The 26,057-nt window shown below is 43.1% G+C and overlaps 1 protein-coding gene and 1 long non-coding RNA gene across 2 annotated transcripts; both read right to left on the reverse strand.

Moving 5' to 3' along the window:
• Positions 1 to 9,052: 9,052 nt before the first annotated feature.
• On the reverse strand, positions 9,053 to 18,484 carry LOC130602429 (uncharacterized). The gene is made up of 2 exons (XR_008972903.1): positions 18,414 to 18,484; positions 9,053 to 9,273 (listed from the first exon to the last, which is right to left on the reverse strand). It is a non-coding gene; the product is annotated as an uncharacterized LOC130602429 (long non-coding RNA).
• Positions 18,485 to 18,501: 17 nt separating this feature from the next.
• Positions 18,502 to 22,603, reverse strand: HINT1 (histidine triad nucleotide binding protein 1). The gene is made up of 3 exons (XM_057415274.1): positions 22,469 to 22,603; positions 19,627 to 19,731; positions 18,502 to 18,804 (listed from the first exon to the last, which is right to left on the reverse strand). The coding sequence occupies exons 1-3, from the start codon at positions 22,577 to 22,579 to the stop codon at positions 18,640 to 18,642; spliced, it is 381 nt and encodes a 126-aa protein (XP_057271257.1). The 5' UTR covers positions 22,580 to 22,603; the 3' UTR covers positions 18,502 to 18,639.
• Between the last annotated feature and the right edge of the window lie 3,454 nt (positions 22,604 to 26,057).

Here is a 26,057-nt window from a genome sequence, read left to right on the forward strand (position 1 = left end):
ACCTAGGCAATTGGAGCCCAGATGTCCTGAGCAAAATGGTAGGAATATATCTGTGTTAACATTTTTGCTAATTCTGACTCATGTTCTATTCTGTCATGTTTAGTTTTCAATATATTAATTCAGGGATTAAGCTTCACTCCCATAAATGCTCATAGAAGGCAAATCTTTGGTGTATGGGAGAGAGAAAACCAAGTAAGCATCTAACTTAACCCATGAAAAGGTGCACTTGTCTACTTGAAGCCCAGCCATCAGCTTGCAAATTCCAAACAGAAAAAGCAAGCACAATACTGTACCTTTTAGGTCAGCCAATCACAAGGTACAGGTAGGAAACCAGAGTTGCTCCCACAGACTTGTAGAATGAGTTGCATTAGAAGGGACCTTAAGAGACCATTTAGTTCAATCTCTCTGCCACGGGCAGGGACATTTTTCACTAGATCAGGTTGCTCAAAGCCCCATCCAGCTTGGCCTTGAACACTTCCAGGGATGGGGCAACTCCTCTGGGCAACCTCTTCCAGTTACCTCACCAACTTCATTGAAAAAAATTTCTTACTTATACCCAGTCTAAATCTATTCTCTTTGAGTTTCAGGAAGTCTTTCTCTGTCTTTCTGGTAAGTTGCCTTTATACATTGAAAGGCCAAAATAAGGTCTCCCCAGAGCCTTCTCTTCTCCAGGCTGAACAAGCCCAACTCTCTCAGGCTGTCTTCATAGGAGAGATGCTCCAGCACTCAGAGCATCTTCATGGCCTCCTCTGGACCTGCTCCACCTTCCACGAGACCAGGTTGCTCAAAGCCTCATCCAGCCTGGCATTGGACAGTTCCAGGATTGGGGCAGCCACAATTCTCTGGGCAACCTGTGCTAGTGCCTCACCACTCTCACAGGAAAGAAATTTATCCTAATACCTAATCCAAATCTCTCCTCTTTCAGTTTAAAACCATTTCCTCCTGTCCTGTCACTACATGCTCTTTTAGAAAGTCACTCTGCAGCTTTCTTGTAGGCTCCCTTTAAGTACTGGAAGGCTGCTATAACATCTCCCTGGAGCCTTCTCTTCTCCAGGCTGAACAAGCCCAACTCTCTCAGCCTGTCTCTATAGGCGAGGTGCTCCAGTCCTCTGATCATCTTCATGGCACTCCTGTGGACTTCCTCCAACATCCTTCTTGTGTTAAGAGCCCCACAGCTGGATGCAGTACTCCAGGTGGGTTCCCACAAGAGAAGAACAGAGGAGGATAATTGCCTCCTTCAACCTGCTGGCCATGTTCTTTTTGGTGCAGCCCAAGATACAATTAACTCCCTGGTGTGCAAGTGCAATCACTAATTTACACCTTTCATCTACCAATATCCACAACTCCTCCTGGGCACAGCTGCTCTCAATCCCTTCATCCCCAGAGTGGGCTGATACTGGGGTTGCCCTCACCCAGCTGCAGGACCTTGCAATTGGCCTTGCTGAACTTCCTGAGGTTCATGTGGGCCCACTCCTCCTTATACACAATGATCATATCCCCCTTGAGCTTTCTCTTCTCTATGATGAACAGACTCAGCTCCCTCAGCCTTTGCTCATAGGAGGGGTGCTCCAGACTCTTAATCATTCCAGTAGCCCTTCACTGGACTTACTCCAGGAGCTAAATGTCTCTCTAGTCTGGGGAGCTCAGAACCAGACACAGTGAGGTCTCACTGGGATGGAGTAAAGAAGGAGTATCACCTACCTCACTGTCAATGTTTTTCCTAATGCACCCCAAGGTACTATTGGCCTTCTTGGCCACAAAACCACAGAAGTCATTTCTGATTTTGCAAAGCCAAACTGTACCTATTAGGTTTCACTACATTATTTTCTGCCTTTTTTTTTTTTTTTTTAATAACATAACCTTTAAAACAATGCACATATTGAATGGGTATTTTGAATTGAACATTAAGATTCTCTACAACAATTTACACCTTGAAAGTATTCTTCCCAAGGAATTTTGAATTGAGTGCTAAGATTCAGAAAATATGCTATTCTCTACTTCATTTTACCTTTTCAGATCACTGCCATCCTAAACCCAAAAATGAAATACGCATTGTGTCAAAAGTCTCATCCAGTTTATGAATCCATCAGTAAGTCTTATGCTGTTTGATTCCTGCTTCAGTAAGGTTCGGAGGCAGGCATGGCACCACCCACAGCTTAAATAAAAACACATGTAAGAAGCTAGTGAATCAGATACAAGAAACTCATTTATGGAAGGGGGAAGAGGAGGAAATAAAGAATTAAAGGAGCCAGTGAGATTCACAATAAACTTGGCAACATGTGACATTCAGTCCTTCATTTTACACTTCAAAGCTCGTCCTGATGGAAATGCAACACTCCATCTAAAGAGTGGTTTGAAAAAGCTTGCTCATTGTTAAGCTACTGACAGCGCTACTTAGTGGGCGCTTTTATAATATTTCTGAAAGATTATATTGATACATAATTACAGTTCAGCAGAAAACTACAGCTAGGTGGTTGTTAGTCTCCTAATTATTACTCAGAGACTTTTTTTATGACCCTTTTCCTCTGAATGTTCTGAACACAGCCCTCGAAAGGTAATGATACACTGCAATAATCCAGTACTTGTCTAAACAATGAGACAGCAACAGCAAGATTTCTATGGGAAAGTGCTACATAGCCACCTATGTTTCGTGCGACTGCAGTGAAAACATATGCAATGTGAAGGTAAGCTTTTACACATTACACCTTCAAAATATGAAAGTAAGTATAATTTTGGTAGCGCTTGCATTGATAATTCTTGGAAAGGGCCCTCAGGTAGACACCGAGTTTATATGAACACAAGTGTATGCGACAAATTCTCAAGAACAAGCAGCACATGACACATAAGGACATCAGCAAGATTTTTTCTGAACTATCACATAGCAGCTCTTAAGATTGTATCAAACTAATTAAAAGCTAAAACTCTGAAAAAGGCTATGTAACCATGCCAACCATGCCGAACTGATGCACACTGTTCTGCAAACAAGAAGCATCAGAGAAGAAGCCATTTAAAGAGCTGAATCACTTACACAACTTTTGACCTTACCTTTCACATTTTGCTACAACCAAGAGAAAATCCATGACACGCAATGCCCCCACTGGAACCAGAGGCTGAATTTAACAACAGTCTTACGCTGCCCTCCAGTGGTCCGGCCTAGGAAGTGCATTTGGGAAAAAAAAAAATTATCTGCCGTTTTAGGGACGATTCTTTCTCCAAAAAGACAACAGGCTGGCTTCTGCGGATACATGGATGTGGCATTTTTCATTGTACCCGCTTACAGAGTGCACATTATAGAACACGAGAATCAGGATGTCTCTACCACAGGCCAGACAGGACATAAGGAATTTTCAGAAGTGCTCAGGGAGGGCTGAATGTGTTTCCCACTGAAACCAGTGTAAGTTTCAAAGGCAAAAATTTGCTAAGAGGATTTGAAAAATGCTTCAATAAAATATGCAGAAGAATTATACTTACTGCAATACTCCAACATCTGGACAGGATGTCAAGATCAGTATGCTGTATTTAATCTCTTATCTCTCAGTCTCAATTTCCCACCATCTAGATATGTCTTGAAATTCACCTTCTTCCTTTTCATTACACTATGTAATTATGTGATTTGTGATTGTCCTAGTCTTTCTTAGTCTATTTTGTTCAGTTATACATCGTTCCATTCACAATGTTTGGGGTTCTTTTTTTAATCTTAAGGTAAAATTTAACTTTGAAACACACCAGGCACAGTTCATTTTGTAAGTTTTAGCACCTCAAGATAAACAGCTAATAAAATACTTCCTGTGAAAGACTTATTAAAAGTTACTTTGTTTTTTAAATCTATCCCAATGTTTTTCAAAATAGGAACTGCAAGAAAGCTCAGGCTGATCACAATAAGTTGAAAATATACCCACCAAATTCTGTCATTTTTCAATTCTTTAACCCAGGTAAACTACATGGCCTCCTGGATTGAAGTTTGAAAGATAGAAAAACATGCAGGTGACAGAGAAAATTATTATTTTTCTTGTTTGATGACATCACAGGATCAACTAACCAAATTAACTTTGCAAATTTTTGCAGCACAATTTACAATACTGGCAAGTATATTTACATCACCTGTACACCTTTGTTTCCACTTTTTCCTAAACATAAGCAAAACAGCAGCTAGCTTTTCTAAGTGTTCTAGATACCAGAAGAAAAAAAGATTAAGATTTAATCTGAAGTTTGGGTGTTGGAGTTTCCAACTCCAGTACCAGTAAGCACAGCTTTTTGTTTGGCTGTAACCACCCCCAGACAGCTTATCATTAATACAACATCAAATTGATCTGTGTACTGACACTTCATCATATATATTTTATAAACTTCATACCAAAGAATTGCAAAACTACATAAGAATCTACCCTTTTAACCACAAAGAATCATAGAATAGTTTGAGTTGGAAAGGATCTTCAAATGTCATCTAGTCCAACCCCCCTGCAATGAGCAGGGACATCTTCAACTAGATCAGGTTGCTCAGAACCACATCCAGCCTGGCCTTGAATGTCTCCAGGGATGGTGCATCTAACTACATGTAGCCATCCCCTCATCATTTCTTCCAATAAAAAAAAAATACCATTTTGATAAGCCATAATATTGAAATCTATGCAGCTAAATAAAACAACAGGGGCTGGGAAGAAAAATTAAAACAACAAAAAAACCCAAACCAAGAATGCCAGGCAGAACATTTTAAAATTCAAAGACAGAAATCTGACTAAAAGCTTTTCTTTCAACATCTGCTTCTCTTGTCAGCCAGAATTTTTGACCCAACTTAGTAGCAGTCATGTTGAGGTTCTCTTCAATGCAGGCAATCTAGCAGGCAGCACAGAACTGGCCAATTGCTATCCAAACAGCAGTCAGCTGGGATTGCTGTGCAGCAGTCAGAAGTCCAGACACTACTGTATAAAGGCAAACAAGAACTCATACACATTACATTCTGCTTTACATTTGAAAAATGTAAAGTAACACATGTACATTTTATGAAGGCATTTTAAAACAAGCAAGCATCCAAGATGGGCACCAAATCACACAACTTCCAAAATACCTTATAAAATGAAAATTTTATGTAGACTATGAGTTGCACCATTTTGGGTTTCGTTTTTTGCTTTTTCAGTCACCCTCACTAATTATCTGAGCCCATCAATATTATCAGTATCAGCATAGTTTCACATATCAAGGTGTTATCAACTGAGAAAATACTAGTGACCTCACTTCCAGGTTAACAAGGCTGAAAATTGCACTATTGTCTGACTTCCCAGGAGATTAACAGTGGTTGACTGGCATCCCAGGACAGCTGTAGTCCAACAGTGGATGAAAAGGTGGCAGGAGACACTATCCACACTTCTCTTGCCATCTATGTTCTGTAAAGCAAAATCAATCATGCATTTTTCAAGACAGAGAACTTCAGTCTGTTTGTAACAGCTCCGATTCTCTTTTGTTCCATTTCTTTCCCTTAGTGTTTGAAAGAAACAAATTCCACATTCTGATTAACAGTTTCCAGACATGGATTTCTAATTAATTGTGGCTAACAATTAGGAGCTTAATATGGCATTTCTCCTACCCTCAAAACAAAAGGAGTAAGATGTGTCATAAACGATATACAAGCCTATAGTCTTACAGATGCAAATTTATACTTTCAAAATTACAAGATTTCAAACACACCTGTCTCTTCTCTCTCACATGCTTTCTATTTCAGTTCTGCAATTTTGGCTTTTTGCTTTTTTGCCTTGTGGCTTTCTTGTTTCCATCAGTTGACTTTGACTCTTCTTTGAAAACATTTATGGTGCTGTTAATGGAACCACAAAATAATGTTCGAAGGGACCTTTGGAGGTTGTCTAGTCCACTTTCCTGCTCAGACAAGAGCCAACTTTGAAGTCGGATCCACATTGCTCAGAACCTTGTCAAGCTTCGACTATCTCCAAGGATGAAGACGCCACAGCCTCTGTGAACAACCTGGTCCAGCATTAAACCTTCCTCACCATGAAGAATTTCCTAACATCAGCTCAGAAGGTCTTCTGGTGCAACATAAGCCCACTCCTTCTCACTCTTTCTGTCTGCACATACAGGAGCCTGTCTTCTCTATGACCACCCATTAGAGGACTGAAAACAGAAACTGGAAAGCCCCCTCTCCAAGCTATCCCTTCTTCAAGACAAAACAACACAAGTGTCTCAGACTCTCTCTCTGTGTCATGGCTCCAGATGGAGGCTCCAGCCTCCATCTCAGTGGCCTACCACTAGACTCTCCAGTATACCACAAAAATTATCAGAGGGCTAAAGCGTCTCTTCTATAAGGAAGAGCTGATAGAGCTGGGATTGTTCAGCCCAGAGAAGGCAAGGCTCTAGGGAAACCTCATTGCAGCCTTTCAGTTCTTAAAAGGGGCCTATAAGAAAGATAGGGAGAGACTTTTCAGCAGGGCCTGTTGCAATAGGATGACGGGTAGTTTTAAACTAAAACAGGGGAGATTCAGGCTGAACATAAGGAAAAGATTCTTTACAAAGAGGGTGGTAAAACACTGTCACATGTTGCCCCAAGAAGTGGTGGATGCACCCACCGAAGACATTCAAGGCCTGGCTGGATGTGGTTCTGGGCAACCTGATCTAGTTGAAGATGTCCCTGATCATTGCAGGGAGGTTGGACTAAATGACTTTTGAAGGTCCCTTCCAACCCAAACTATTCTATGACTGCATCTCCCTTGTACTGGTGAGTACAAAACTGCATACACCACTCCAGATATCACCTCACAAGTGCTGAATTCAGAGGATTAATGAATTCCTCAAATGAAGCTGCTGCTAATACTTCCCAGGATGGGCTTAGCCTTCACTGCTGCAAAGATATACTGCCAATTTTTCTTCCACCTGTCCACCAAAATTCCCAGATCCTGCTTTGCATGGCAGCCTTCTATACAGTCAATCTCCAGTGCACCTGTTGCATGAAGCTGGTTCCTTCCAAGTGTAGGTCCCCATCAGTCCACTTCTCCAACCTATTTAGGTCCCTCTGAATATCAGTCCTGACCTCCATCTTACCAGTCGTTCCCCTCCCCAATTTGGTGTCATTTGTGAGCATCCTAAGAGTGTATTCCATCCCATTTTCTAGCTGACTGATGAAGGCATTAAATGTTAGCATCCCTAATATAAACCCCTGAGGAATGCCATGACTAACCAACAATGCCTACTCTTTGAGGCGGTTTGTCCAGACACTTTTCCACTCACCTGATAATTGGCCAATCCAGGGCACGTTTCTCCACCCTGGATACAAAGAGACTGTGTCAAAAGTTTTGGTCTCCTCATTATGACGCTGCTACTCACATCATTGTATAAGGCAATCAGGCTGCTCAGGCACAACCTGCCCAGATAAATCGGTGCTTGCTGTTCCCAAACAAATTCTCTTTGATGTGCCTGGGAACACTTCCAGGACACCAGCTCCATGATCTTCTGGGAACTTTGATTAGGCTGCATAGCCTGAATTTCCCCAAACACACCTTATCTTTCTTCATGTTAGCTGTGACACTTACCTTCTTCCAACTACAATACACTTGAACCAGCCATCATGCCTTTTTGAATATCATAGAGGCTTCACAATGACATCGACTAGTTCCCTCAACAGCACTGGATGCATCCCACTCAGTCCCATGAACTCCTGTGTATGTCTAGATTGCTTAGATGTTCCTAACTCAATCTTCCTTTACCATGGCCCCAACATGGCCTCTAGGCACAGATCAAGGACGTCTGGCAGCAGACCATGCCAGTAAAGAGTGAGCATAAAAAGCTGTTGAGTTAACTCAGCCTCATCTAATTCCTTTGTCACTAGGCCCACCATCCCATTCTTCAGCAGATCAGCATGTTCCTTAGTCCACTCTTTGCTGCTTAGGCAACAGAAACAGCCCTTCTCATTGCCCTTCTCATTCACCACAAATTTCAGTTCCAGCTGACTTGGCTCTTGTACTCCATCTGAGCCAATGTTTATTTCTTTCACGTAGCATATTCCCAAATTGTACACTATGTACAAGTGTCTTCTGCTCTTGAGTTCAGGCATTCAACTACATGGACATCCTGCACATCCCCTCTGTCTGTGAACTTCAGAATATGCAGTTCCAATGCCTGAAGGTGACTATTCTTGGTATCAAAAAGCTGTCTTGAGCCCTTCTACTCTCCACAGCTGCCTCTCATGAGACCTCATCTATAAGCTCACTCAAGAAGCTGAAGTCCATTCTTCTGAAGATGAGGGTAATTGTTCTGCTGCACACTTCCTCTTTTCCTGCAATAATACATAGGATGAACTCAGGAAATCATTTTCTTAACATACTGATGAAGAAGTGCAGTCTAAACCACAACCTCTTAGAAGGATAAATGTACCCATGTGTAGGTCTCAGTTTCATAAACACATTTCATTTCTCTGCAATAGACAGTACATTCTTCTGATGTCCAAAAAGCCCAGACAGAACAACACCCTTGCCCAGAAGTGCTTAAATGTGCAAGGAATCCATTAGTTTTACCTGGTTATCTCCAGAAACTTCTGTGTTTACCTGTGTTACGTCAAAGAGGGTGAGTGTGGTAAGCCCAGCATACCTTACACACACATGTACACACACAGACACCACACACACAACCCCACCAACAAGATCAGGACACACAGAATGCAGTCAGAACTTTGTTTTAATTATTTTAATTAAAACTGTCTGAAGGAAAATTATTATTACCCGTGCATCCTGTATTTTGCACTTAAAGTAGACAGCATATCACATGCCATATGCCTTTACTATGGGACAGAGGACTTGAGTTTAAATCACATGAATGTTATTCTACCCTCCTGCTGTTCCCAGCTTCCTCTGCAAAATGGATACATCAGCCTGACCTTCATGCTGGTACTCAACATCTCTTCTGGGACCAGAATGACAGTGTTTCCCACGATCCTCTAAGTAAGCTTCACTGGCTATAAATAAGTGCCCTAACCACTGGACTACAGTCATAATGCATCTTGTTTGGCTGTGAAGCTGGAATTTCATTTGTTTGAGCAGAAATAACACATGAGGCCTTAGGCTAGCTTATGACTTACTGATAACTGCAGTCTCCAGGGAGACCAAAACACAATCCAGAGAGGTGTCTTAGAGCAAAAAGTGAACCATGCTTCCCACTTACTTCATATCTTTTGATTCAACACTTGAATGTCTGTATGTCACAGCTGGAAAAGCAAACTCATGCTGTTTGCTCTGCTGTGAATAAAAGCGGAAGCAATTTTGTGGACATTGCTGAGCTCTGAAATGGTAAGAGAGACACAAATATTAAAAATCAAATTAATTTTTTCTAGCTACAAAAAAGGCAGCAACAAGGTGATTAGTTCCATCAACCATAAAACCATGTGTGCTCTCACTAAGCTGAGATCCAGATGTAATTTATGGGGCAAAGTTTCTGGACTAAAAATTAAATCAAGTTAAATTCTTTTGCAGAAATTATTGCAAAGAATAAAGAACAAACACAATCAATAAGAAGCAGTGTAATTTGCAGCTTTATCATTGAATTCATTCCAATCAACAGCCTACAGAAGTAAAGACCTATGTAAATCCTGTGATTTTAGATTTGTCACCACAGCTCACTGGAACCTCCCCTCTGTGCAAGGGTATAGAACTGTTACAGACAGGTAGATGAGCTCTGATTCAAATCTAGGCACTGAGCCTCCCTTGCCTTGCACCGGTTATTTGACAGAGCCAGACTCCTAGCACAGAAATGAATCAAAGAGGAGCAACAACTCTCTGTAGCTACACAACTTCACCTCCAGATTTCTACACCCATGCACCAAGCAAAGCACCCAGAGAGAACACCACTGCCACATGAGAAAGCAGAAGAAACCCTTCATGAGAATATCCTCCTTCGTGCCCTAACACAACATAAACAGGCACAAATTCTCACTGCAGCATCACCCCATCCAATCACCACATCCAGTTTACACTGGTGTTTCAACTCACCTCTCCCTTTACTTTCCCCATGGACATTTCCCTCCTGAAATGAAGCTCCTGGAATCGTTATTCCACCCACACCACACAGACTGTAGTCTAGATCTTACTATACCAATAAAACAGAGGCACAGGGATAAATAGCATTATCTAAACTCTGCAGGGTAAATGACCTTGTAAGAGACTAAAACACTATGGCTCCAATCAGCTGCTTCAGTAAGTGCTAGTTGCTGTGGTCTCAAACACGGATCATAGGTCCTTGCTTATGTAAATCAGCATTTAGAGAGACTTTTGGAGGAGAAAAAAAAAAAATCATACCTGCAGCACAGGTGTATATTTTATGAATTAATTGACAGAATTGTTCCTGTTTTCCATTATGATAACTCCAAGGCCCCTGAGAGTTTTAAACAAAATATAAGCCACAAGCATGGCAGAACACCCTCCTCCCCACTATGAGATAGTAGCAGGGCTTTTCCACATGTAGTTTTCACCTTTCAAACAACACACACTATTACATGTTTAATCAAGTTTCTAGAACATTTGTTATCTTCTGCACAGTAACAGAATTTTTACATTCACAAATATGACAGAAGCACAGCTACCACAACAACAAAATAAATATACCTGATTGTTTTGCAGTATAGTTATTCTCAGCTGTGAGTCTTCTCTGGTACTGAAATCTGTTATGAAAGACTGAGTGAGACTTCACCTTCAGCCAAATTAACAGTACAAATCCTGAGGGTGCTAGTAACTGCAGCTCTAGCCCCACTTGTCCGTTTACCCTTCACATCCTCAGGGCATTGTCTCCTGTAAGACTGTGTTTTGACCAAGTTTAGCAAGGTCAAGCTAAATAATCTCACATCTACTCAGTAACAGCTTTATAGCTGCTCCTGGGTTTCCAACCCACAGAACAGGCTGACACTTACGTTTTTTTAACCTTAACTTGCAGGACTGGCAGTTCTTTTTTTACTTTTACCACAAGTTGAGAAGAGGTAACCTCTTTCTTCTGGAACCTTTAGATGCTTTTTCTCTCAAGATCCTTCTGTTTCCCACGGGAAAAACAAAACAAAACAAAACAAACAAACAAAGAAAAAAAAACAAAAACAAAAACAACAAAAAAAACACAACAAAAAAGAAAACAAAAACAAACAAAAAGCACCCAACAACAAAACAAAAACCATTTGCCATCTTGAAGCTTCCCCCTCAAAGATATTTCCTAGTTTCCTGTCTCCAACGAGTCACGTTGCTACCCCAGTCACTAAAGCAGTGACCTCCCCTGTCCTTAGTTCAGCAGTAGCAGTCAGTTTTCTCCTTCTTAGTAGCTGGTGCAGTGCTGTGGTTTTGACTTTCAGCCTGGGAACAACGCTGATAACACCAGTGTTTTTAGCTGCTGCTCAGGGATGTTTACTCTGACCAAGGACTTTCTGAGTCTCATGCTCTGCCAGGGAGGACGGGAAGCCAGGAGGAAGCAGAGACAGGACACCTGACCCAAACTAATCAAAAAGGTATTCCATACCACAGCATGCCATGCCCACTATATAAACTGGGGGCAGTTAGCCGGAAGGGTGAGATCACTGCTTGGGTCGTGTTGGGTATCGGTCGGTGGGTGGTGAGGTGTTGTATTCTCTTCCCTTGTTATTTCCCTTATCATTATTATTATTGGTGGCAGCAGTAGTGATCTGTGTTATACCTTAGTTACTGGACTGTTCTTATCTCAACTCGTGGGAGTTACATGCTTTCGATTCTCCTCCCCATCCCTCTGGGAGCAGGGGGAGGAAGGGGAGGTGAGTGAATGAGTGGCTGTATGGTTCTGGGTTGCCGGCTGGATTTAAACCATGACAGCTCTTTATGGCCCCCAATGTGGGGCACGAAGGGTTGAGATAATGACAGATCTGACTGGAGTGTGTCTAATCGTATTTGTGATAAGCATTCATTGTTTCAGATTAAGAGTCATTCATCACAATGCTGATTTATTGGCTCTCAAAGTTGTTGCTCTTGATCTTGGAGTTTCAGCATGTCATACCTTACTTACAGCCAGTATTTGCTGTTTTAGAGTTTATTGGCTGGGGGGCCTAGGCTAAGTTTCTTGTTCCACTGTACTTCATGGCAATGACTTGTAATACAATAGACTCATTGATCATGAATCTGGGCTGGTATGTGCTCCCAGTGTGGTCATCACCTCTATACTTTGGGAGGTATATAATAGAAGTGTTCAACAATTACACATCTTTTTTTCCCCTCCTTGGGCGGTCAGCCTATGAAGGAGCTGTCTTCTCACGCCCTCTGCTCCACCACCAGACTACTTACAGTGGGACTAGATTCTGGAAGATTTAAAGATCCTGAGTATCCTTTCAATGCCCTTGAAAACCTGCTGCTCCTCTTGCTGGGAACCACCTTGTTGCTGCATATGCTATGTTTTGCTTGCAGCCACACCACCCTGAGAATGCCCGATCTTGTCCTGTTGTGGAAGCTAAGCAGGGTCCAGTTTGAGTCTTGTCTAGGATCACACACACTAGAGGAGCACCAAGATTTTCCCCAAGGCTGGACAGCCATGAGTGGCAGGGTGTGTGGGAGAGTATGAGCAAGTATCTAAGGCAGTGGGCCCCTCCAGTGCTTTGGGAGTGTCAGAGATGGAAGGAAGCTGTATGGAGTCCCTGACAATAAGTCACAGAATCTGCTCAAGGAGACAGTAAATCAAGTCAGTTTGCCAAGGTGAAAGCCATCCAGCTGGTCTTGGACATTGCTGAATGAGAAAAGTGGCCAGTACTTCATACTGACCCACGGATGGTGGCAAATGCACTGTGGGGGTGGATGCAGCAATGGAAGCAGGGCAAGTGGCAACACAGAGGTGAATCCATCTAGGCTGCTGCACTGTGGCAAGATATTGCTGCCCAGATGCAGAACGTGGTAGTGAAGGTACGCCATGTATCATAGAATCATAGAATAGTTAGGGTTGGAAAGAGTAGAGGGGCAGGATCACCTCCTTCGACCTGCTGGTCACTCGTTTTGATGCAGACCAGGATACGGTTGGCTTTCTGGACTGCAAGTGCACACTGAAACCAGCTCATGCTCATTTTCTCATCAAGCAGCATCCCCAAGTCCTTTTCTGCATCTGAATCTCTTCTTGGCCCAACCTGTATCTGTGCCTGGGATTGCTCCGACCCAGGTGTAGGACCTTGCACTTGGCATGGTTAAACTACATGCGGTTGGCATCAGCCCACCTCACAAGCATGTCGAGGTCCCTCTGGATGGCATTCCTTCCCTCTAGCGTATCAACCGAACCACACAGCTTGGTGTCATCGGCAAACTTGCTTAGAGCGCACTCAATCCCACTGTCCATGTCAGTGACGAAGATGTTAAACATGTAGATGCTTATGCACCCAAGCATCAGGCCACTGAGGAGCACCAGAACAACCAACAACTGGATAAAGCTGCTAAGACTGAAGTGGCTCAGATGGACGTAGATTGGCAATATAAGGGTGAATTATTTTTGGCCTGGTGGGCCCATGACACTTCAGGCCATCAGAGCAGAGATGCAACATACAGATGGGCTCATGATTGAGGGGTGGACTTAACAATGAACTCAATTGTATGCTGTTGCCTTCTATATAGCACTTTTACAGCCCACTAACTAGATGTCTTCAGGTCACTAGAGACTGGCCCAGACTTCCCTCCAACCATCCTCCCAACAAAGAATGAACATTGATGAAACCAGACAAGTTCTGTGGTATCATCAGCACACAACAACCCAACACTGCACACAGCCTCTCCTGCTCTGAAAGACTGTACCAAGAGATGGAGCCCAACATCATGGACCGGATGAACCCAGCAGCTTTATAGCGACTGGTCCATGCACTAAGGAATGATCTCTGTGTGTGTCTGTGTGGATGTATACATATATGAGTGATGGTATATTGAGAGATGTGAGATCTGAGCATGATGTGAATGCTATGGAATAAGGGGTAGATACTGTCCTAGGTTCAGCAGCAGCAGTCAGTTTTCTCCTTCTTAGTAGCTGGTGCAGTGCTGTGGTTTTGACTTTCAGCCTGGGAACAACGCTGATAACACCAATGTTTTTAGCTGCTGCTCAGGGATGTTTACTCTGACCAAGGACTTTCTGAGTCTCATACTCTGCCAGGGAGGAGGGGAAGCCGGGAGGAAGCAGAGACAAGACACCTGATCCAAACTAACCAAAAAGGTATTCCATACCACAGCACGTCATGCCCACTATATAAACTGGGGGCAGTTACCTAGAAGAGATCACTGCTTGGGTCGGGCTGGGTATCTGTCAGCGGGTGGTGAGCAGTAGTATTCTGTTCCCTTGTTATTTCCCTTATCATTATTGTTATTAGTGGTAGCGGTAGTGGTTTGTGTTATACCTTAGTTACTAAACTGATCTTACTTCAGCCTGTAGGAGTTACACTCTTTTGATTCTCCTCCCCATCCCTCCAGGAGAGGGGGAAGGGTGGGGAGCAAGCGAGCGGCTGCATGGTTCTGGGTTGCCGGCTGGGCTTAAACCACAGCATCCCCTTAAAGCATCCCCTCCCCTCCCTCTTCTATGCAGAAGATGCATAGGTCCGTGGGTTTTTTCTACCTGGCATCCTTGTAACTAGACCAAGCGTAGCATGTACGCATGTTAAGAGTGAAATAAAGCCCATACCTCCTTTTCAACTCCTTAATGACTGGTACAGTGCATCAACCTCGCTGTCTCCCCTGATGGACAGCTCTGTAGAACAATATTGGCCTAGGTTTTGATTTTTCCCAGTTTCTTCACAATCAGTTATTAATTGGCTGGAGTACACTATTACAGTTTGACAAAAGGACAGAAATTTGTAACTGGAAATAACAATAAACCAAGATTGCATCCTGCTAAGTTTAATAGAGACATTCCCTTCTGTCTGTTAAAAACTAATGGAAGCTGTTGCCATGGTTGCTCTTCTTCTCCAATCAACAGAAAAGAAATAGAATGAAGAGAGAACTCTGTGTTTAAATCCATAGCAAATACAGCCATAATCAGAAAAAAGATTAACCCAGCTCTTGAGAGAAATTCAAGCTGGTCCATAGAAATGAGTTTCAACACAAAAGGCGAAAAAAAAAAGAAAAAAACCAAACCAACCAAACAAAAAAAAACAACAGAAAGTAAGACAGCTGTAGCCTAAGTCAGGATGGACTGTCCAAATCTGCAAGACTTACTGTCAGAAGGTTTTCAAGAACTACATGGGTACACATGGTCAGCTTGACTCAGAAAGTACGGACAGATCAATGGCTGAAAGGATACGTAATTTCATACCCATGAGAACTTCGGCTGAAACTCAATGACTGACATTATAAAAACTGACAGTAATGTCACGTGTTGCTTAGTTCTCTCTCGGACACTTACCAGAGGGTTAGTCAGGTCTCTGTGTAACTTTAAGCCCCAGAACCAGAACAGTCTAAGTACAGTCACAGATTTTACAGAAAAGGGAACTCTCTTGTAGCTTCACTGCAACCCAGAGGTAGTCAACCCTTCAAAGTCTTTCATGGCTCTTTTAAACGCATCCCTGTCATTTATTGCTGAAGCCAGCAACCTTTTTGCTTAGTTTTAATTCTTAAGTAACGTGCCAGATAATAAACAAAAGCCCAACGCACAGAGGGTTTTAACAAATCCAAGCCCATTAGTGTAACCATTACGTCAAGCTGGACAAAAATATTAAACTTGACATTTCACTCTCTTGAATGCTCAGGTATTCTGTGTTGCTCTGTAAGCTGGAGACACATCCTTTAAAGTGGTCAGTGCACTCTGCATTTTTCAACTGTCCTGAAGGCAATAAAATATTTTCAAAGCTCACCTTCTCTGTGCAATCCCCTCATAAAACTCGAATCCCTCTTCTCACTTCATGATCATCTGAGTTCCATTCCTCTGTGTGTCAGTAGGCTCTGCCTGTTTTTCATACCTCTATCACCATCCCCATGGATGTCCCCTTTACTAGAAATATTACATTAGCATGCAGAACAAATCAGGAAGAGTCAATCTGTAAAGAAAGCTAATGTGAGAATCTATACCCATACTACATACATTTCAGCATTTTCATTTTTTGGCATTTTGTCTAGCTCTTGTTTGGACACACAGACCAAATGTCTATTTCCAGTTCTGATCCAAACTAAAATACTGCAGCATACATCCGTCTTGATTACTGGGGGTTTTACCCTTAAAATGCAATAAATAAATGTGATCCGTAAGCCTTGTCTACCAGTAATTTTCCATACCAAGCTTTTTCAGTGGATTATTACTTAATACCCATTTGTTGTCTCTGATTTGGAACATAACAGTGGTATTATCTGAAAAACGAGACACAAATTCCACCAGAGAACACTAAAACTTCATAATCCAGCCTTCCTGAATATGCAAGGCCTACAGTTTCTTCAAAATTTCCCATAATGCTCCACAACACACTCCCCACTTCTTCCCTGCCTCTGAAAAGCAGGAACACCTTCCAGATACTTCAGGGAGCTTACAGAGACGTAACAATAGATGCTGTCTATCTCAATCATTCAGTTAAGTGAACACCAGCACTACAGCAATTCAATTTCAGACCATACATCAGCTTCTATCTACTTCAGGTAAAGCATTTTCACCTTCTGCCTATGAAGATTAGCTAAAGGTGAAGTCCTTGGGTTTCTTACAGGCTTTTGTCATCTAACTACATTACTTGAGGAAATAAAAGAGACCAAGATATCTTCCGTGGGTGTCTCAAAATCAGCAGTAATGACTTTCTCATGTCCACTTCCCCGAGCCGATGACATTTGCTGCCTCCCTCCTAACATACATCACTTTCTAACTGACCTTACAGGACAGAGCAGCTGTACCACAGCCAATGACCTTGCCACAGAAGTAAGAGACTGCAACTCAAGCAGAATGAAACTGGTGACAGGGAGGACAAAGTCTGCCTTTTAGCAGAAAATCTGACAGATGCTTTTGAAAGCCGGAAGAGGACAACTAATACCCAATTCTCCGATTTCCACATTTGGTTTACCATTGCCTGACAGCTGTCTTAAGCTCAGTACTACTCACCACTGGAGTATGTCTTTGATTTTCAAGGTACTGCAGAATATACCCAGGTGAAATCAAAGCACACAAAACTAGTTACCAAGCTTGCCTGAGGCCTATTCTTGGAACAGTTCCACGGTTCTGCCCTCACCTGAAAGCCTTTTTACATTCCTGAAACACGTACCTCAGCCAAATTCCAAATAAAGCAACAAAAGCTTTACTGGGTTACCTTCATACAGGGTTCAGCTGTGATGCAATTACCTTCACCAGTCATGTTTTAACTCAGAAATGCCGATTTTGATATAAAGCATCTGCTGTTGACACCTCATTCTTGTGATACACATTCTGTCTGCTCAGGAGTGATGAACCTCTGGGGGTTGGGTGGTTTTCTTCTTCACATCTGTGCAGGATACCCAGGAGAACAGCTGACAGGCTACCACTAGAGGACCACTTCTATATTCCTAACCCAACTATAGACCAGTCACCTTCAGAAGCGCTAGCTGATTTTCCAGTTCCAAGTCCTGTCTTAGAGAAAAAAATCTGAAGGTTTAGAACCTTCAGATGTAATCACAGTACTTCCGAACATTCCAGCTGAATGAATTCAAATGCCTTTACCAATTTTTTATCTGAATAGAAATTGAAACATTTCTTTCTCTAGCAAATATGGTACTCACAAATACCCCATTTTTCGTAAGGCATCTGCCTAAAGGCTTCCAAGTATCTTCCGTTATGAAAACTGGGACTACTCAGTTTTAACAGAAAGAGTTATATTTTATGTCTACACTGGCAGACACATATGTAAACCCAACTTCAGGAAATTCACTGGAGATGTGATGACAGTGTTGCATGAACAACTGTATGCAGCAACATTTCACTGAAGGCCAAATAACAATAAAATTTATTCCAATAAAATGTGGAATTTAAAATGTATGCATAGTACATCATGCTTATGTGCCAAGATAAAATGCCTTTAGCATCTTACAAGGCTCAACACCACAGTTCAGTATTTTCAAGTCCTCAGTTCCATCAAAATAATGATGTAGAAGTAAACACCACTGTGCTACAGAACCATCGCAGCTGCCATTAACACTATGGTTTTACCCCTTCTCATCACAAAGACCACTGACAGAGTGCTCCAATAGCAGCTGTGTGTTTCCAGCACATTGCACCGTACTGACACAGCCCTTTTTTTTTTTTCCCCAGAAAAAGTTTTAGCAGCAGCCTACACTGGCTTTAGGAATATTTACATACCACATTCAAAAAGCTTAGGAATTTTCTTCCCAAAAGACATGAGGCTGCTAAGCAGCTGCAACCTAAGGTTTCAAATGCCTTAAAAACTCACTATCTACAGAAAACTGTAAACAACTGACTGAAGCACGCCACATACTTAAACTTCGGTGAACACCATTTTAACTTACAGAATTGTTTCTGTCAGTAAGGAACACCACACAGAGATGATTCTCCCATGCTTAATCTTTATTGTGCGAATTCTTGTTATTTGAATGTTTATTCAGAGCATTTATTACCCTTGGATGACATACACTGAAAAAAAAAATACATAAACAGTGGCTAGATTGATGAGCAACATTGTTAAATCTACTTGGTGGTAATCTGCAGCATGCAGTTAACTCTTGTGATGTAATCTTAGCCAGGAGGCCAGCCCAACTGACGACCACCCAGAATATGGAGATGTACATGATAGACAGACTGCCCACCCTCAGGCCCTTCATTCACAACCATCCGGAATCCATTGGTCAGGCCCAGGTTAGCAGCACACTTCTTGCCAACAATCATTAAATGCCCAAGAAGCTGGAGGAGATAAAAAAAAAAAAAAAAGAGAGAAAAAAAAAAAAGGAGGGCAAAAAAAAAAAAAGAAACAAAACAGAAAACACACAAAAAGGGGAAAGGGCGGGAAGGGAAGGAATGAGAGGAGAGAACCATTCAGATAAGCCAGTAAGCTAACTCCCAGAAATTCAGCCACTGCTTTTCCAACCGTTGTCTGCCTGCAACTGACACTTTCCAAGAAAAGCTGTAAAGCCTGACTGTGCATAATAGAGGGGTGTAAAAAGATTTTTTTTCAAGCCAGACAGTAACAGACTACAAAAGTGTCACAGAAGCTAAATTTATCTCATGGTTAAAGCCCCCATTAATTCTCCAGGCAGTCACTATATATACCATTACAATATACCATTTTGGTGGAAAAGAACCTTTATCTTATCAGGTAAAGGACTACAAAAATCTTTGAACTTTATGTTTATAGTTACAAATTAAATATTCAGCACCTCTCAGCTAATTTTACCATTCTTCTTCTCTGACCTGCCAAAAACCCCAAGACCCTATTCGAATATGCAGTACTGCCAATAAGCCATGAAAATAGATATCAAGGCTGTACTCCAAAATAACAATGTGTTTTGCACTGCAAACACGTACCCAGGGATACATTTTTCTGTGTATCACTACTTTTACTGGAAAACCTTAACTGCATTCCCATTCTAAGCTAGAGGAAAAGGATTATACTATCAGAAAACTCCACCCCCTTTAAAATGTCAAGAGCAAAAGGGGAATAGTCTGGTAAATTATGAAGTAATTACAGGTACCATTTGGTGTACAGAAAGCTTCAAGAGTACTCACAGATTCATCAGAATCTTCTGCTTCAGATAACCTGACAATAGGCTTCTTAGGAATCACTAGGAAATGTGTTGGAGCTTGGGGTGAAATATCATGGAACGCAAGGCACTGGAGGAAGAACAAACAGTTAAAACATAATTTAATTCAGAGAAAGCCAAGAGTTTAAGTAAATCAATATACCCCACTAAAGGAATAGTTCAGCAGATTATCGGATACCCCAAACATAAAGCAGAGATATTGATTTTTCTTGGGTGGTACATTATTCAAAGTCCTCAAACTTCTAAACACAAATCATCTACTTACCAAAACCTATGGGTACGAAAAGAATTATCATTCTGTATTAAGTATTTTTTATTATTTTCACATGAGTAAAAACAGAGCTGGTGCATGCATGCCTATAAAAAGTACATTTATGCTTATTTCATCTTTATTAACACCCTATTTAATAAAACAAATGGCAAATACCTGCTAATCATCTTCCAGTTATCTCTGAATATTGCCTTGGTCAAAGATAACAAAACAATTTCAAAGAACCTGAAAGTATGTGATTTGAGGTCAGATACATTTCTGTTCACAACACCATCAAGTATTTCAGAAAAGCAATAACAGTATGAGCAAGGTTTGAGTTGGACAGGACCTTAAAGATCATCCAGTACCAACCCCCCTGCCACAGGCAGGGACACATTACCACTAGACCAGGTTGCTCAAAGCCCCATCCAGCCTGGCCTTGAATACTGCGCCAGGAATGGGGCAGCCACAGACTCTCTGGGCAACTCATGCCAGTGTCTCACCACCATCACAGTAAAGAATTTCTTACTGATTTCTAACCTACATCTACCCTTTTTCAGTTTAAAGCCCCCTGCCCTATCATTACATGTCCTTGAAAAAAGTCCCTCTCCAGATTCCTTGTAGCCCCTTCTTAGATACTGGAAGGCTGCTCTAAGGCCTCCCCAGGGCATACCTCACATTCTTCACAATATCCATTTCCTAGATGCTTTCAGTCAGTTGTGAATTAATAATTTTCTATGCTACTATACCGTTTTTTTGTCCTACTGAGAAGAGCTGTCACCTCTGCCAAGAGTAAAGGTGATGTATAGGCCAAACTTTACTTACATTAACGATGCCTTACCTTGTTTAACTCCCATCTGTCCTATTTTAAGCTATCTTTAATAAGATAATTCAAAAAGTTTAAAATCTCTGATAAACTGCTTGTTTCTCCCATACAGCAAAGGGTGGCTAGCAAAGAATGAATGAATAAAACTAACTTGCAACTAATTAAATCTTACTTTCAGCTGACCGTTTTGTAAGCAGCTTTTCTATTCTATGTGGTCCACATAATGTGTCAGAATGCAAATGGCTAAACTGAGTTGAAGAATTTAATGAGCAGAAGACTGGTAGCAAATAATTTTCCTTCATGGGACAAACAGCATGATTAGTACTGAACAAAAGCACAATCACAGAAACTCTGTGAGTGCACAGTGAATCAACCTTTGTTTCAGAAAGTTTAGTTTCAATTAAAACAATAGTGATATGGCATACTTCCACAGAGACTTTGTACTTTTTAATATCTCCTTTTCTCTGCATGTCAATTAATGATTAAAAGTCTTTCTTATATTTCTCCTTGTAACACTTCCAGCCATCTCCAAGTAGATTTTCATAAAGCCAACAAGACAAATCAAAGATCAGACATTATTAAAAGAAGTTCCACATTTCTGTGTAGTTTAAGGTAAAAAGCAATTGAGATACTGCAAATAATTACTCTTTCAAAAAATATTCTGCACTAATGGCAGTGAAGAGCAGGTTATATGCTCTCAAATCAATCAATGGCCTGATTCTCAATCAAGCACAGCACTCAGGTTACACTGCTATACCCATTAGAGCTGAGAATAATCCTCATGCAGTTTTGACCCATAACAAGCATGATAGAAAATCAGTGAAATTTTCCAATATTCTTGAAAGTAGATTGTAGCTGCAACTTTTCTGTATCTATTAAGAAAGCGCTGTTCCAAGCTAAGCATAATTTTTCAGCACACAAATCAGACAAACAGCACCTTTAGTCTGTACTCCAGACTGCAGTTAATCCTTTACTTCAAAAAAGCCCATCTAATGTTCAGTATTTTAAGGGGGGGGAGGTGGCTACACTGGATACTACAGTAGTTTGTCTTGCAGATAACAGCTACACTTTTTCATAAACTAGTAAGATTACTTCACTTAGCACGCTGAATCACTCCAGCATCACTGAATGAATGTTACCAGTCCCACCTCACCACAAAGACCCACTTTTTGCAGCCTGTAGGATGACCATTCCCAAGCTTTTGTGAACAGCAAAAAAGCCGTAATTGTCTCTAATTTTTTCCCTTAATAACCCCTCTTGGGTACTCATAACCAAAGCGTGGCAGGCAGAGCTGTATAATCTCCACACCGCTATTGAAAGGTGCACATCAAGACCTGTGCCTCTGACTTGCGAAAGCGACTGGCTACAGCGCACTGCTTGGAGACAGGCCCAGAATCCACAGAGACTGCCGGCGGGTGGTTAATCCAGGGTCGCACCACTACCTTCCCACACCATGTGAGAGAAGCCCGGTCCCTTGGCAGTGAAGCCTGCGCGGCCGGCAATGCCGTAAAGCTGCGGGCGAGAACTTGCGGCCAGCTCTCCGCACAGAGGCCGCTGACTCAGCGGGCTGGGGCCTGCAGCACGCCCGGCCGAGCCGCGCATTGAAAGAGCCCGATGCTTCGGGCCACTGCGAAAAGGGCGCCGAGAGGTCCCGTCCGTCCCGCCCGCCCGCGCCGCTGCCTTCCTCCTCATCGGCACCCGGTGTGCCTGGCGGCCGCGGCCCACCCGCACCTGCTCGTCCTCATAGATGATATTGGCGGGGATCTCCTTGCGGATGATCTTCCCGAAGATGGTATCACCACCGGGCCGAGCAACCTGCGCCTTGCTGATCTCGTCAGCCATGGCGGCCGCCCCCACACACCTCCCACCACGCCGCGCCGTACTTCCTTCGGTGGCAACGCCTCCCGAAGCGCTCATTGGGTCGACAACTCGGCGCCGGCCGGCCCTGCCCACCGTGATTGGTAGCTTCACCTGTCTTTGCCGCCCTCGCTGGCCTGGAGTGGTAGGGCTCGGGAGGCACGGAGGGATTCGGGGACGTCTGAGAGTGAGTCTGCGGAGGGATCATAAGCGGGAGGGGTGCCGACAAGTCGGTGCGCGGAAGCGTTTTCACGCAGTGGGGTTCCAGGGGAGGCTATATCAGCCCGAAATGTTGTTTATTGCCACATCAAATCCAGCCCAATACCGGAGTGAGTTATCGGACTGTGTCCTGCAGCCAAGTGACTGTTGCTGTCAGGGATGCCCTAAGTTTTCCATGGAAGTTTGAAGGACAAACAGAAGCTGCTCTGAATCTAGTGAATCCTGGCGACCCTGACGCCTTGACAGCTGAGAGCTGTATGATTCTGGAAAAGAGGAGAAGGTGAACAAATCACATTAGTGTCTCATGGCTGCTCATGGCCTAGATAGGTGGAGTCTTCACCGGGTTAGAGACTGGCTGGACAGCAGAGCCCGAAGAGTGGTGGTAAATGGTGTCACAATTTACCAATGTCAGTGTCAAGAGTTGGTAGGAGGAGATCAGTAAATTTGGAGATGACACCAAGTTGGGTGGGAGTGTTGATCTGCTGGAGGATGCGGAGGCTCTGCAGAGGGATCTGTACAGACTGCATTGATGGGCTGTGGGCAATGGTATGAGGTTCAACAAGGCAAACTGCCAGGTCCTGCACTTGGGCCACAACCACCCCATGCAAAGCTGCAGCCTGGGGAAGAGTGGCTGGAAAGCTGCTTGGCAGAAAAGGACCTGGGGGTGCTGATTAATGGCTGAACATGAGCCAGTGTGTGCCCACGCAGCCAACAAGTCCAATGGCATCCTGGCCTGTATCAGAAATAGCGTGGCAGCAGGGCAAGGGCAGTGATCATCCCCCTGTACTCAGCACTAGTGAGGCTGCACCTTGAATCCTGTGCTCAGTTCTGGGCTCCTCACTACAAGAAACTAAAAGCTGCTGAAGCAGGTCTAGAGAAGGGCAGCGAAGCTGCTGAAGGGCCTGGAGCACAAGTTTTATGAGAAACGACTGAGGGAACTGGGGTTGTTTAGTCTGGAGAAGAGAAGGCTCGGGGGGGGGGGGGGGGGGGACACGACCCTTCCGCTATCTACAATTACCTGAAAGAGGTTGTAGTGAGGTGGGCGTCAGTTTCTTTTCCCAGGTAACAAGTAATAGGACAAGAGGCAATGGCCTCCAGCTACACCAGGGAAGGTTTAGACTGGATCTTAAAAAAAAAAATCTGCACAGAGAAGGTGATCAGGCATTGGAACAGGCTGCCCAGGGCAGTGGTGGAAACCTGGAAGTGTTCAAAAATGTGTAGATGAGGCCCCCAGTGACATGGTTTAGTGATGAACTTGGCACTCCTGGGGTAACAGATGGACTTGATGATCTTAGAGGTCTTTTCCAACCTAATTGATTCTATGATTCAAGGCCTTTCAGAGCTGGAGGGGCCCATCAAGATCGGGGATGGGCTGAGCTAGGTGTTATGCGCTGCTAGTATCAGAATGGCTCTTGCAGAGGGGAGATCATGGGCAGTTTGATGAGTCATCCCTTCTACACATGAGCCATTTCCTCACTATAAAACAAACCAGTTAATATGACCAGGCTTAATCCACTGAGGACAACATATCATGACATGTATTTGTAAATATTTTTTTTATATATATACGCAAAATGAAATATATAGATCAAAATGAAAAAGCGGGGGGAGAACTAACATTGTAACAGTAAAGTAACAAGTAATAGTGAAGTAACAATGAAGCTTCATTTTCTGAACTTTATAGTTAAAATAGATTCAATCTGATTTCCCCTCAAGCTTTGTCATAAAGTAAAAGTAAACATATATGAACGCCTGCATTAAAATCTTTAGACAAAACTTGCTCTCACTCCAAGTTGTTGAATGTTGCTACATGACTGACTACTGCTATTACCCGCTGCTGATAGTGATGTATAATAGCTTGAGATACATATATATTTGCATTATTAATCATAGGTACTACTGGTGATTTTTCTGGTAGCACAGTTGCTAGCAGTGATTATTTTGTGGTAAACTGTAATAGAGAAATTTAGATGAAGAAACCCTCACATCCTTGTGTTTTACAGACTCCTGCAAACCCATGGTTGTGACCTCTGTGCACCTGTGGGCCAGGTCACCCTTCAGGCAGTGGCAGGGCTGGAGATCAGCCCTGCTGCAGTATTGCAGGCCCTGGGAGGCTTACATGGCACCCTGGGCCACAGGTTGGGCAGACCGCTAAGGCACTGCCTTAAGTGAGGAGCCAGTGAGTCTGGGTGGACCCTAGCACCTACCATCAAAGGCAATTCTAGTGTCAAAACCTGCAACTCCTCTTTAGGTCACCTGAAGAAGCATGTCTGATTTTACCCAAAGTTTAGGCTGGATTCCTATCTACCAACTTCAGTAGGCATAAAAACAGGGTAATGGTTTTGATATGCGGATAGACTCCACAGCTCGTTAAAGTTGTGAAGTAGGTATGCTTTATTCAGTGCTGAGGCGCATGGGGGATTGCTCCTCCAAAGGCATGCACATCCCAGCATTGTTCTCCTCTATGTTTATCCTCTAAAATACTCCATATGCATTAGGTTACACAATACACCTATACATATTCATGTCCTATCCCTGCTTTGTATTATAATGAGCTGAAAGGTCCTTTGTGCTTGCGCAGTGCCTCCTGGTGGTCATAGGCAAGGGTCTCAAGATGAAGTAAACGAGTCTTTCTCAGGCCTGAACTTTTCACCTGTAGTCGCTGTGTATGCTCCCTGGTTGGTTGGTCACCGTCCAAACCGCAAAGCTGGTTTCAGCCCGTTTAGGGGTACAGAGAGCAGGAACCAACTTAAGGTTCCTTCCTCTTTATCAATAGCCTTGCATCCTCCCATGCTGCTTTGGCAAGCACAATAAATGTTAAGCAGCTGCAGCCCCTAATAAATCATTCCTTAACCCTAACTTCCTTGCATCGGTTAACCCTTCACATCAGTATCACCATTAGAGAAAAAGAGGTGGGAGGTATAGGAGGGCAGATGGGAATTAAGAGTTTAAATGCAACCAAGAGCTTCTAGGAAATACCATGAAGTGTTAAACCACGTGCTGGCCACACACTGACACCTTTCTGGTTTGAAACTGAGATGCTTCCTCGGAAAAAGCAGGTGTAATACCTTGTGCCGGCAGCCCATGCCGGAAAAGGTGCCTGCGGGCAGGCTGCCTGCTGCCTTGGGACCCCTCCGGAGATCAGCAGCAGTGCTCCGGCAGCCGGGGCTGGCGTTGGCTGCATCAGCGGCCCGGAACATAGCGATGACGACCGCCACTCCCAACGCGCGGACCCGCCACCTGT

This window comes from Pezoporus wallicus, unplaced genomic scaffold (genome assembly GCF_028554395.1).
Source record: "Pezoporus wallicus isolate ANWC-B61680 ecotype Strahan unplaced genomic scaffold, APGP_CSIRO_Pwel_v1 contig_8667, whole genome shotgun sequence".
NCBI classification, from domain to species: Eukaryota; Metazoa; Chordata; class Aves; order Psittaciformes; family Psittacidae; genus Pezoporus; species Pezoporus wallicus.

What these genes read in the sequence shown, in the direction of transcription:
- HINT1 (XM_057415274.1), bottom strand. Translation starts at nt 22,579, where the DNA reads ATGGCTGACGAGATCAGCAAGGCGCAGGTTGCTCGGCCCGGTGGTGAT. An exon ending in TCATCTATGAGGACGAGCAG is followed by an intron (nt 19,732 to 22,468) that starts GTGCGGGTGGGC and finishes TTCTTCCTCCAG; the next exon opens with TGCCTTGCGTTCCATGATAT. An exon ending in CAGAAGATTCTGATGAATCT is followed by an intron (nt 18,805 to 19,626) that starts GTGAGTACTCTT and finishes TATCTCCTCCAG; the next exon opens with CTTCTTGGGCATTTAATGAT.